We start from the raw sequence: 14,079 nt of genomic DNA on the forward strand, positions 1-14,079 counted from the left end.
TGGCAGTGTTCACAGCCAGGTTGGCTGAGCCTTGAGCAACCTGCTCTGGTGGGAGGTGTCCCTGCCCAGGGCAGGGGGTTGGGGCTGGGTGATCTCTAAGGTCCTTTCCAACCCCTAAAATTCTGTGGTTCCATGCTTGTTCAAATAAACCAAGTAAATAGTTTTGCTGTGCATGAGAAAATACAAGAAACACCTTTTTTTGTTTTTTGCTTCAGATTGTCAACACCTCTATCAAAAGTATAAACTGATATTTAAGCCATTGCAGTTCTCTCACTGCACAATTGGGATAAACATTGAAAAAAAATAATCTTGTGGTAATTTAAATTATTGTAGGATGTTTTTCTCTGCAGGTAAGTGTTCTGTTAATTAAAGAGTAAGAGCTGATTGTGGTTTGTTTGCTTTTTCCTCTGCAGAAACACGAAGATACAGACTGCCCATGTGTCATGGTTTCATGCCCTCACAAATGTAGTGTTAAAACACTGATGAGGAGCGAGGTAAGAAGTCATACCCAGTGTTGTGCTGAAAAATTAAATCTTTTTTTTTTTAAGTAAGATCTCGCAAGAATTTTGCCAGAAGCCATTTCCTTATTAAAATGTGAGATCTAAAGAAAAGCTTTTCCTACCACACAGTTAAGTGTGATAACCCTCAAATATTTTTAATGCTTTCTTGGAGAACTATTTGAAAAGGAACAATTAGTTTTGAGTCATTATTACACTTGGCTTGCCCAAGATTAGCACATGCCTTTCCTGCTTTAATTTTTACTAGCTCTCCCCCTGCCCTTCCCTAGAGCCCTAGAGCAGCATCTTGGGATAGTCAACTTATATTCAAATGAGAATAGAGAATTGAAATTCAGTGCACATTGACAAGACTTAGTAAAGACTAGAAGAAATCACATAAATATGATTAAATCTGCTAAATTTGGGGAAAATAACTGATGCTTAAAGAAACAGTGTAAAAGAAAGGTTAATGTGAGTACAACACTCCACCAGCAGATGCAACAATGCATTAAAGACTCTCTAATGTACAGAAGCTTGCAGTGATATGTAGACCAGATCAAACAAGCCAGGTTTGAGTTTTCTTTTCCAGATCTGTGTTCTTGTACATTAAAAGATAAAAGTAGCATCTGTCAAATTTTGGCCTGAAAATAGAACTTACTCACCAAGGATGGGGAAGAGCTTTTTGAAGCCTTCATCACTCTGTAAGCCTCACTCAAGGAAAGTGAAGTTTCTGATGTGAGGAGGAGGAGCTTTGCGCTTTCCTCTGCTCCTTCCTGAGTTGGTTTCATACCATATTTCAGTTGCACTTGTCAATTATTAATTGTGGCACAGTGCACAAGGCACTTTTGTGGCTCCTGCCGAAGTCAAATGCAGCCTTTTCCCCCCAGGATAATGGAATACAAAATATGTGATAGATTCTGTATTTCTGAACAGAAATTGATCTGCTAAGAGAAGAGGAAATATGTATACTGGCCAATCCTACCAGTACTTAGTACCAGGTTTAGGTCCTGGTTCTGGAGCATATCCTTAAACCTTGATTTCAGTTCCTTAGAGGTGTAGCTGAGTAAGAAGTGACCCATTAAAGCCTGGGTTGTTACACACAGTCAGAATTGTGCTCCCAGACACAGGTAGAAGCAGAACTTTAACCGGCTCCTCGCCCTGCATCATCTGTTGCTGTATGTTGCTTAATTTTTTCTAACACTATTACTTAGCTGCATGGTTAGGGACACCAAGTCTAATGCAGAGAATGGGAAATTGCCTGCCTAACAGTTTGAGAAAATTCTATGGTGCACAAGTGAATATCTTCCTGTGGAATAAAAGGCACTTCGCATGTTTAATTCATAACTCTTTGGCAGACTTCTGGCTTTGAGAAGCTGAAAAACGTGGCATTCTTGTAAAACCTGTTAGACCATATATCTCTTTCTTACTTGTTCTTATTTTTTCCCTGAACTATGTTTCTTTTGAAACGATACTGTGAATTTCTACAGAAAGTGTTGAGAACCTAATAGGTGTATATCCCAGATAAGTGACTGATGGCATCTCCTTATCAGGGTATAAAGACTGTGCTGTCTGTTCCTGAGCCGCATGTTCAAAGCAGAGTTGATTCACCACTTCTTTCCAGGGAGGTGGATGAGCTGAGTCATGGGGGGACTTAGGGTGTGGGAATTTCAAATGAGGGTTTGAAGCCCAAAAGAGTGATGCCAGCTGAGGAGCTCTAGCTCCTCTCTGCTTTGTGGTGAACACAAACTGCAGACCCCGGTTTTGAAGAGAGAGTGTTTGTTGCACTGTCCTTTCCAAAAACTGCTTCTCTGTCCCAACTTCTGGGCAGTTTGCATCCAGCTGCTGCCCCCTGTGCTGCGATGGCTGCTGTCTGTATGTATGTATCTGCTTCTGTGAATTGGTTGATTTTTAAATGAAAAACAATCTGTGCTCATAATAATCCAAGATATTGATGTAAATATCAACCTGTGAAAAATGCAGCATTTTACTAACCCGTTTTAACCCTGTGTACTGCATTTTAGTAAAGTTACCTAATTGTACCTGTTCTAAAACTCTTTGTCTGTTTCATGCAGTACTTGTTTAGTCTTTTTTATTTTGTGTAATTTAACTGTTAAATTTAGGCACTGAGAATTGCATGTTATGTTTTGAAAAGTTGGTTCCTGGTGAAATCAGGATTAGAACAACAATGTACTTGACTACAGTGAAACTGATCTTAAGACTTGCTCAGAATACCAGTAAAAAATGATCACTTGTCGAGAAAAGATTAGTCATTCACTAAAATCAAATGAAATCAAGTAATTGTAGACTGTGTTCTTTTTGTTTGGGGGTTGTTTTTTTAATTGGGTTGGCTCTTGAAATAGTCTTTAGTAGAAGTTTCACTGTATATTAAATGTATCCCACTGTATACTGTATTGGCATGTGTGTGTGGTTTACATATGTGTATATGGAGCCTTTGCACTGTAGGTCAGACTGGAGAAAAATATACACATGTGTATTGTATGTTCTGCAAATAGCACACAATACAAACCTGATATAACCCTTGATGTTTTGAGCATTATCATGCAAAAGTCTTTTTTGCCAAAACTCACATTTTTTTCCTATTGCAGTTGAATGCACATTTGTCAGAATGTATTAATGCCCCAAGTACCTGTAGTTTTAAGCGTTATGGCTGCACTTTTCAGGTCAGTATATAACAATTATACTTCCCAATTCATGAAAATCTGCAAATAGAACCTCATTCTTTGCTGTGAAAGTTCTGGACTTCTCTGTTTGGGTTGAGAAAAAGTCATCCAGTTGTATCAAATGACTCTCTACAGCAGATGTTTGGGTTTGCATTCTAAAATAAAGAGCATAAAAAGCCAACACATTCCTGCAGTGGTTTGGGAGTTCAGTTATTAGGTATATCTTGTTGAAATGGGAAGATGAAACATTTGAAGAACTTGTGAACGTAGGATAAGAGGGAAGTCTCTCCAGTTCTTCAGAAGACAGACTAGTAACTCCAGTTGTTTCTATGAAAGTACTTTCTTGAGCTAAGTATGCTTATATTTTCTCTCATTTGTGTCTCAAGATTTTTAATAAGGTTAAGCATAGGCTGGCACATGTAAAACATATATTTTTACATGCATTAATATGCCTGTGTGCACAAAGGTGTCTATCAAAGCATAGCATGAAATGTGTTTAAAGAAAGGTTTTGATTTTAATCCTGGCAATCCCTGCAATATTTAATAAAACTTTAAAAAGCCAAACCTCAGAGTTCAGTTTCAGCAGTATTAGTCCAGTCTCCTCTAATATTCTGCTTCCCTTACCATGTATCTTGAGGAATTTGGATATTGGATATAATGAAGAAATTAGTCAGGACATTTCAGAAACCACTGACAGGAAAAAAAGGAGTTTTATCTGATAGTGTGATTCATTTGTTAGCCTGAGACAAGAACTGTAAGGAGCAACACTTGTCAATCAACTATTTCCAGGTTCCTAAAGAATGAGCATTCATCTTTTAGGTGCTAACAGCAATGCTCTTAGTGGTAGAACTGATCAATGCTGTAACCCTTGCCCACTGTTATGTCGTATGTATTGCCATTCATTTTATGTATGTATATGTGTGCATATATGTACATATATCCACATATATATTTTTAGTATTTTATATAGAGTACATACCTTGAGGATCATTGAAACCTTTGCAGTTGCTTTGCAGCATTTCCTACCACCAAAGCTAACATACTCTGCATTGCAAAGCACTTACTGAAGTAGGTGCAAATGAAGTAAGTAATGTGGTCTGCATCTTATGTACTCTGTATATAATCTATGTGTGTTCTGTAAACTCTCTATATAGTGGTTATTTGTAACAGCATTTCTAGGTTGTGCAGAGGCAGCAAATCTGAGCATCATAGACCAACCATGGTAACACCTTCAGATGACAAACTAGGCATTGTAATAACTCAAAAGTAGTTTCCAAAGCTGGCAGATTCCAGTGATGATAAATTGACCTGAAATATTTGTCTTTAATACTCATCTGAGGGAAAATGTAGTGCTCATGAAGCTGTTCAGGAAATAGAAGTTTTAAATCACAGTTTGTGGAATTGGGCGGTTTAGGTTTTGTATGACTCAAGGGTTTTATTGTGCTTTGCTTAGTTCAGAGCTACACAGAAGGCTCTAAAATAGAATTAATCCTGTAAATCTCGTTCATCTTTATTGTCTCTGACTTCCCAAGCACACTGGATGGAGATATATGGCAGCTGTATAAAACACTTGCTATATGAAATGTATTCCTGACTTTTGTAAATTCCCACCTAGATTTCCCTTCTCTCTACAGTTCTGCAACATGCACCTGTGAACCAAAATATGTAGTGTTGGTTCGATGTCTTGATATACTCTTTCTTTGTAGGTTTAAAAGTGGAATTGGCTAAAATGTATAAATTCTTTGTTGTCACAGGGAACAAACCAACAAATTAAAGCACATGAAGCCAGCTCAGCAGTGCAGCATGTTAACTTATTGAAAGAGTGGAGCAATGCTCTAGAAAATAAGGTATATCTTCTACTCACTTCTAATTTTCATTGACTTCTTTAAATCATATACAAGTACTGGAAGAAGCGCTTTTTTTTTTCTGTTTCACAGCTGTTCCAACAGCACAGCTAAAACACTATAGGCTCCAAAAGCTATCAAGCCATTAGGATACCTGGTACCTTTGTTAGATAAGAAATGCTGTGAGAAACTTGGCTTCGCAACTCCATGTACAATTTTTCTCATCAGTAGCTTAATTAAAACACTTTCTTCACATAGATAAACAGTCCAGGATGAAATACCCTCTCTGAGCTGCCTTCTTAGCACAGGGAGTTTCAGAAAGCTATGGCAGCACTATGAGCTGTGTCTTTGCAACCTCAGCATTTTTCCAGAGATAACGTTATTAGAAGTGTGTCATAAACTGGTTATTTATTACCTTGCTCTCCAAACTTAATGGCCTGCAAAGGTTAATGAAATGAAGGGTGTTTTAATTTGTGGGCATGATGGTGTCTGCTTTAGTGCAAGAGCAGAATGGAGTTGATGTTGCAGTGCTTCCTTGGGACTCCTGGTTGTAAATTGTTTGGGATTTGGGAGATGCTGGGAGTGATACCCCTATGGTCTCATGAACCATTTGAATGGCTTAACCACCCATTCTGCAAATGAAAGTCAAGGCTTTACTTTTAAAATTGCTGAACATATTACTGGGTTTTTTACATCGCCTTGAAAAGTTTGACATAGACATTAAAATAATGTTTCTGTATTTTTTTGGGGAAAAAGAAAAGATCCCAGAATTACCAAAATACTCTAGGAATGCAGGCAGAGGAGTCATGAGCCCCTTCAGACTTCTGGAATGAGTTAAGGAAGTGGCAATTCCAGTGTAAGCTCAGTGGCAGTTAGGGTAGATGGTGACTTCTATCATCTCACAGCAGACCACAGGCTGCAGTTTAGCAAACCCTGTCTAGAAAGCATCTTCCCTTCTTGGCCCCCAGTGGTGTCTGGTGTGTGGGTCTCAGCGAGGTCCTGCAGCCACAGCAAGTGTCTCTTTAAAGCAGAAGTTAACTGGAACAGCACAGTATGTTTTTTGTCCCCAGCGTGTTTGTCCCTGAACTGGCTTGTTTATGCACTTACAGCCTCTTAAGGAAACCATTGAACCCAGGAGAGGTCTAGTGGAGGGTTTTCTAGGTGGAGCTTTTCTACACGTGTAGGTCTTAGTCTGACGATCCATAACATGACTTCAGTTTGCTTTTGCATGTGAAATTTGTCAGCGTAGGAACTGTACATTTTTCGGTTTGAACAGATACAGATTCATATCCTTAGTTCGTTTTTCATTAGTCTGATTAAAACTCGACAATTTATTTTACATCATGGGGAAAAAACCCATGTTCCCTGTGACTTCCATAACAGATCACGCTCTGCCTTTTGTCAGTGTCCTGAGAGGTGCTTTGTCATTTTAAAAAGGCCCAGTGGTTCTGTGTTTGTCTCTTTTAGAGCTAAGAGAATATGCACTTTACTACTCTTTCATGTTTGACTTTTACCTTTCATTTAGAACATAACTGCTTATCATTGTATGTCCATTTTTTTTCTTTTCACTTCCTGCTTTGTAGACTTCTTCCTATTCATAATAATGAGTTGAATCACTGGAAATCCCAAGACAGTGCCAAGTTACCAGAATAGCTAACCACATGTCATATGTCAGTGACTTTATTCTAGGGAAGGGTAGCAAAATGATTTGTAACTTCATTGTTGTGCTCTGCTTTGGTGGGGGGGAAATTAATTGAGGCACTGAAGAACAACAGTGCAGAGTTAACTTAGCAGATGAGTATCTCAGCAATCTTGGCCCTGCTGAAGTCAGTGGAAGTCTTTGTTTCTGAAGGATCAGGATTTCATTTGGGCTACTCTGTGATGTGTTTGGAGGGGAAAAGGAGCAGTTGCCTTCCTCCCTGTCACCACGTTCTTTAACAGTGCACGTGGAGTGTGCAAATTTAGTCTTCAGGGCTGCAAAGCTTGTTCTGAGTTGGGAGTTTGGTATTGAATGGTGCTCTTGGCAAAGAGTAGTAAGAAAAGGTCTGATGTAAAATCTTGAATCAGCACTTTGTGAGGTAAATTAAAATTTGGTGCTTTGTTCACTCCGTGATGGGTTAGACTTGCAGACTGAACTCCCACAGTTTTGTGATGTTGGAAATCATCAGTTGAACGTAATTTTGTGGCTTCATCGCATTCTTAATGAAAACTGATGTAAACTGATTTTCTTTTTAAATGAGACTTGAATAAGGGACCTGTTTTAATACAGTTCCCTGTGGCATAAGGTTTCTTCCAGTCTTCTTTAGTGAGCAATGGTAACAACAGCTTAATTTGCAAAACTGCTGAATAAGAACATGCTTTATCCTAGGAACATTTCAAATATGTCAAGGATGTAAAGGAAGCTGATGCAGTTTGTAAAGAGAGACTGTGTTTCCTTCACCCTCTTGTTAACTGATGTTCCACAGACTTATGCCAAAGTTATAGTTAGGAAACTATTAAGTGTTAAATATTTTTGATTCACAAATTACCACCAAACAATTGCTGACTTAGCAATGACAGTTCTGTATGATTCAAGACTGCAGGACATAATTCTGCTTTTCTTGTGTTCTGTAAAACTGCATGGAAAATCTCAGTACAAGGCAGGCCCACGTTGATAACTTGTACAAAAATGGAAATGTAATGCTCAGTGACCCAGAGCATAACTGCCTTGTGATTGGGAGGCCTTGGGGAGGAAACAGTGAGAAAAGGGGAATGTAAAGATCACCATTAACTGAAGAACTCTGATTCATTAAGGAAAAGGAGGATGCAAAAAAGTGAAGTGCAAGTCTGAAATATGTGGGAGGCAGAGCTACTGGTTTAATTCTTTCAGCCTCAAGTTGGATTCTCTCTCTGCACTGGCAAAAAATTAGCTCTAATTTCTCTTGAGTTTCTTCTGCTAGTTTTTCCATCTGTAAAATGCAGAACCAATATGTGTGTGTATGTGCACACATACTGTGCTACAGTGAAAGTAGACACACATGCACATATGATGGTATCCCCAGTCTGGTTTTGGGCTCCTGTCTCAGGAACCTGCTGAATGCCTGTGGACTTTGGCTGTCCTTTGTCTAGTTTAGGCTAGTTTGGAGGTTGCAGTTATTTACCTTTTCAAACAGGCTCCATTGTGCTGGGAATGCAGTGAGACATAAGGGAGTTGATTACTATGTCTGATTAGAGGGCAGTGAGGGTAGTGGAGTTCTTCAGTGGGACCACACCAGAGGTAAAGATGGTTTGACCTCAAGCTAGCCATGGTGTAGAGTTTTTGGAGAACATGAAACATTCAAGTAATTGGTTGTAATGTGAAATGTTTATCAGAGATTTTCCCAGGTCAAAAATGGTGCTGCTTCTTATCCATATAAAGATCTACTTGTGGAACTAGTCAGGGCACGTCCAACATAATCTTGTGCCAAGCGTTTGTTTTCTACATTTTTGCTGCTGAATAATCTTGCCTGGGGGAAAAGTAGATTTTTCCAAAAGGCAACCCACCGGCTCAAAGCCAACCCCCTTCTCCAAACCACAGTAATGAACAGAGCACAGAGTAGTGTGACAGAAAATATTTACTGTATTACTTTCATCCCCAAGGTGATTTGATATATTCTTCTAACAAGGCTCATGTTTTAAAAGCAGAATGAGTCACTAATGAATGAATTCATAAAATGTCAATACAGAGAGAGAATATAATTCTCAGCTTGTAGCTCTTGGGTCTTTTCTACTAGTAGGCACCATTGGATTTTCCTTCCTGCATGGATCCCTTCTGTATCACTCATTTCCAGAGTTTTCATTGCCATCCCATTCTTTTAAGCCAAGCCAGTGATGTTTTTCCTTGAATTTGCTATAGAGCAAGATAGGTTGGAGTAGGTGGGGAAGATTAATGTTCCCTTGCCCAACTAGCTTTTCAGGTGCTCAGTTTCCCTCTAGCATTCCTTCTGTGCAGGGCTTGGGTTCCTAACACTGATCTAGAGCAAAATAGGTTGTTCTTCCAAGCTCCAAGCAACTCCCAAGTCAGTTAGTGGAAACCAGGAAACCAAGCCATTAAATAACACATGAATTAAGAAAATAATATGATTAGACACAAGTTCTTTTGCTGTTTGTGTGTCCCATCCACACTTTCATCAGCCAAAGTTGTACCAGTACAACTCTGTGGAAGTGCAAAAGTAGCTATTGGAGAGTTGGGTTTTATTTATTTATTTGCAAGACATGGAGAGAGATTTTTATTAGGATCTCATCCTTTTCATGTGTTCAAGGTAGTTTAAAACTATCAAAGTTATAGGTATTTTAATAAACTTTAGTTTAACACTATCAAAGTTACAGGTATTTTAATGAACTCTGGCAGGAGTAATTGTAGAATTTTTTCCAGGTGGCCTTGCTCCAGAATGAAAGTTTGGAAAAGAACAAGAGTATACAAACTTTACATAATCAGATTTGTAGCTTTGAAATAGAAATTGAAAGACAGAAGGAAATGCTGCGGAATAATGAATCTAAAATACTTCATTTACAGGTAAGAAATTTAGCCTCTCCCCATTAAAGCAGAAATGGTAGTAGCTTCTGTTCTGTGCCTTTACACGTGTGGTGTGAGGTGGTGGAATTCAAAAGGGGGGCAGAGAGTTTGCCTTACTGTGAAGCCATTCTGATTATTTTTTTCTTCTGTTTTGTTGTGTTTATTGGAGTAATTTACTTCCCTAAAGCACCTCAATTTCCTGTGTTAAAAAAAACCCTGTTTATAAAAGGAAAAGATTGAAAACAAAATACAAATCTTATCTGAAGAACAATATATTTTTTTCTGAAAAAAATACTTGCTTGAGGAAATACTGTCAAACTGGAGGACAAGATTAGCACCTTAGAACTCACTGATACTGTGTATTTCTTTTCTACTTGCTGCTATTTAAAACATGAATCATGTGTTAGATCAATCTGGTGTGAGTTTAATCCAAGTGTAGCAAAATGCGTTTGAATACACTTTTTTTAAATTAAAAAAAAAAATCCATGTTTCTGTTGCCCTTCTGAAGAAAATGTATCTAATTATTCCTTTGCCTGTAGGTCTGAGTTGCTTGTTCTGTGGTCAGAGTGATGTGGCCACGAACCAGCATCCAACTAGAAATCCTCTGGGTGCTCTGCACTGGGGCTTAGCCCAAGCTGTAATTCTTTCCTTTGTATTCAGAGCTGACTTGAGTGTTAGGAATTCGTGTGAGCTTGCATGACACTAGCCACAGTTGGGAAAACCTCAGGAGGTATTTAGCAAGCAATTGTGAAGGTGTCATTTACACCTCGTTGTGGTCTGTGTTCTGGTAGATCACATACCTGTTGTAGCATCCAAGGAATGTAAATATAATTATCTTTTTCACTCACTACTCACTTCATGTGTGAACCTGCAGATGTTGATACTCAAGGAAGATACACTCTAAAGTACAGTGTGGCTAAAATTCAAAGGGATAACACATTCAGGAGCTCAGAGCCTGGAGATCCTCAATGATAAGGAAACCTTAAAGTTTGGCAACCACAACATTTCTCCTCAAAGTTCTTTATTCTTTCTGTGTCCTGCCCATGTAGTAAGCAGTTGAGCCTCCCTAAGTCTTTGCCACTTGTCTGGGGTATGGCTACTTGTAGTATTGCATTCTGACACTGGGAAACTAATCCTTGTGTGTACTGATACTGCTGATTGAATCTACCAGCAGGTAAGTTAATTTGTAAGCCTGGAGTTTTTACACTTGCTGTCTCAATGGCCAGTGATGAGAGTGGAAATGGAAAAAAAAACCAGAAGAGTAGAGGTATTCATTATTTTAAAATGACCAGTTACATTATCTTTGATTTCCTCAAGCTGTAAGTGTTAGCAAAATCAATTTTCAAAGGGTTTGTTTGGAGAGGAAAAAAAAAACATACTACAAAGCAGCAGATTCCAACAGGTGTCTTTTGGTGGTAATAAGTACTGGAGAGGATGTGTTTTGCTCTCTTTATTTATTTTTTTTTCCACTCCTCCCTTTTGCTTCTTCTCACCAGCTATTTCAGTTGAGTTATTTTAAGCCAAACTGTGTTTCAAAGCTGTTTCAACCTGATTCCTTCTACTTAGTTGGAATTTCCTGGTCCAGTGAGGTTGTTAAGGGCATCCTGGAAACACGCCTCAATTTGTTTTTTCTTAGACAACATGATTAGCCTCCTGCTACCTACCAGGAGTGGAAGGAATTAGTTACCTGTTGTGAACCATTCTTTTTCTGGGTTGCTTTGGGCAGACTTAGTGACAGGAGCCACGATAGTTCCACAGGCATTGAACTCCCCAGTTCAGGTCTGGGCAAGGGATATTTGCTTAGCTCCACAAGAGCTATAAATGCTGGTAACTTCTAGGATAGTTTCAGTGTTAGCTGAAACCTCTTTTGGCTGAGGAACAGCAGTGGCACTGGGCACAACTGGCATTGTCTGCACGGTGAGGCATCTGAACCAGTGTGTATGCGTCAGAGGTGGCACTGGCAGGAACCTCAGCCTTGAGGTGTTTTGATTTGAGATTCATTTTCTGTAGACTGATCTCTGGGGAAAGTGTTTTTACCAAGGGTATATGATGCTTTTTTGACTGCTGCCTTGTGGAAAGGCACTTTCACCTGCAGCATCTAGTTTTTCACATGGAAGCATCTTGTTAAGCTAAGTCTTGTGCTGAGTGTGGACATGTGGTACTGAAAGACAACCAGTGACCTTAAAAGCATAAAATAATTTGATCAACAATGCATTCCCTCAAAGAAAAAGGGTGTATGATTTGTTTTCCAAGTCAAGTACCTCATGTTCTAGTCTGTTCTTCAGCTTTTCAGTTTTATCTCTTACCAGTTGCACTGGAAAAGTCCATTAGGATGGAGAGAACTGCAAATATGACTCTTTGTTCAGTTCCTCATGGCACTTTCTCAATTCCTTTAATAAAACTAATGCTTAAATGCTCAAAGCTGTTAATTAGAAATACCAAACAAAACCTAGATGAAAATGGAGATCAAGAAGAGCCCTCAATGCTTTGCCAGGCATATAACTCTGGATTAATGATCTGGAGAGGTCAGTTGCTAGAATAAAAAGTGCATGCAGAAAATTGATATCTACTTGAAAATTTATGAGTACAGTGTGAGACATCTGTGTGCTTTCTAATGGAATAATTAGAATGAAAATCTCCACCGCTGCATTAAATTCAGATGTAGTACATCAGTATCTCGCAGCATGAGGGAGGTCGACTCCCTGTAGGGTAAAAAGATAGAGATCCCACTGCTTTTTAAAAATGAAATGGAAGTCTTATTTCTGATTATTTTTGTATCTCTTGAATTCTCATGTCAATATACAGGAGATTAAAAAACCGCACATTTGCCAATGTGAAGTAGAAGCAGAATTGGTTGTGCATGTACAAAGGCAGAATGTTGCACACAAGTTCTTGAAGTTGGTCCCTCCCAACAACTTCTAGTAAACTTCTCCCCAAAGAAGAATAGCTTACAATTGTTTTGCATGTTTAGCACTTTCCCAGTTCATCTAAAAATACCTTTGTTCATTTTGTTTGATGCTGTGTTAGTACAAACAGGTCCCAGCTGGAAATTAGAGCATCTCTGTGTGAGGCAGTGTACAAACCCAGAACCATGTTACTGTTTTTGCCTTGGGAGAGTTCACATTTGGTGTGAATAAAGGAAAAAGATCAGACTTGGGCATATTTGGAGTTTACTTTTGCATCTCAACTCTGAACTAATGGCCAAATCTTGTGGCTCTACTCTTACCAGATGCATCCAGGCCATTCTGTGGTGTGTTTCCTTTCATATATAGAGCTAACAGCCCTTCCCAGTTTTATTATCTGGTTGCCATCAGCCCAAGTGAGAGGGTGTGACTGTTGGTAGGTGGTGATAGTACATCCAGACAAGCTGCTTCACCCATTTACTGGGCCCATACCCCATTGATGATTCAGTGCACAGCTTTCCTTCACAGAGTCCTAATTCTGTCAGTGAGATATATAACTTGTTTTCAAACACGGACACAGAAATAAATAGTTAATCTTAAAATATGTTTGATTACTCAGTGGTTTTTGAGAAGCACAAAATAAAAGACTCCTAGAACACGATTTTGCCAGCTGATTTATCAAATTGGCAGCCTTCAATTAATTTGACTTTCAGTAGGACTGAAACCACATGATCAAAAGCAAATGGCTAAAAGGGGAAATGGAAGTTGCATGAGGCAGAAGGGTTTTCCCCATCAGTGGGGAACATTGAATCCACATGGCTAACCAGAAGGCAAATGCAAAATAACTTTATTTTCTTGTTTTGTACTCAACTGCCACTTTACCTTATTTTTTTTTAAGAAGTGAAAAATCATTTTTACACATGTTGGCACTATATGATGATAAAGCTAGATTTGGAATTTAACTGTAGGTGGTAGCAAAAGTAGTTTCTTGTCTCATATATTTGTGTTACCGTATGAACTTCACAACTGATGATGGGGTTCTGGCTAAAATTCCTGCTAGTCCAAATTAGCTGTGGTAATGTGAAGTGCTGTGTATTTCTCGCATCACATTTGAGGTAGACTGGGAAATACATTCATTATATTTGTAACACACTGAGTTGCTTGCCATGTGTCTCTTTCAGAGAATACCAACCCTTGGTATATTTTTTCTTGAGTACTGTGTTTCATGCCTTTCCAAAACCAACTGGATCTTTTTTTTCCTTTGTTTTCTTAAGAAAACTGAACCAGCAAGCACCTTCAGGATGCATGGCTGACTCAGTTTAGGAAGCAAGGGTGGGAATTTTGAGAGCTTAATGGGATAGAAGTGCTAGTTTTGGTTACTCTCGAGGGCATCTGCTATGGTTGTGGGCACGTAGTAACTTAGGCTTTGATGACTGATTTATGTGAGCTTGGAGCTTGAACATGTATGTGCTTGTGCTCCATGTGTGCAAGAGTAGAGGATGTTTTCCTGGAGGGGTAAGTTATTTTGCTGTAACCCAGAGATAAATGTGTGCACGTGAGCAGCCACTTGGTTCACCCCACGGTAAGTTGTTGTGCCCATGCTTTGTTGCTTAAGTACTC

General features: G+C 38.9%; 1 protein-coding gene across 3 annotated transcripts in view; it reads left to right on the forward strand.

The window, feature by feature from the left end:
• TRAF3 (TNF receptor-associated factor 3) overlaps nt 1-14,079 on the forward strand; it is a 28,972-nt gene that overhangs the window by 12,359 nt on the left and 2,534 nt on the right. The window contains exons 5-8 of one of the 3 annotated variants that reach the window (XM_009070800.1): nt 414-494; nt 3,104-3,178; nt 4,933-5,025; nt 9,416-9,556. In XM_009070800.1, the coding sequence (XP_009069048.1) occupies nt 414-494; nt 3,104-3,178; nt 4,933-5,025; nt 9,416-9,556 (390 nt within the window). The remainder of the gene's footprint in view (nt 1-413; nt 495-3,103; nt 3,179-4,932; nt 5,026-9,415; nt 9,557-14,079) is intronic. The other 2 variants (XM_009070801.1, XM_009070802.1) reach the window with 2 other exon arrangements.

This window comes from Acanthisitta chloris, unplaced genomic scaffold, assembly GCF_000695815.1.
Source record: "Acanthisitta chloris isolate BGI_N310 unplaced genomic scaffold, ASM69581v1 scaffold20432, whole genome shotgun sequence".
In the NCBI taxonomy this organism is placed as follows: Eukaryota; Metazoa; Chordata; class Aves; order Passeriformes; family Acanthisittidae; genus Acanthisitta; species Acanthisitta chloris.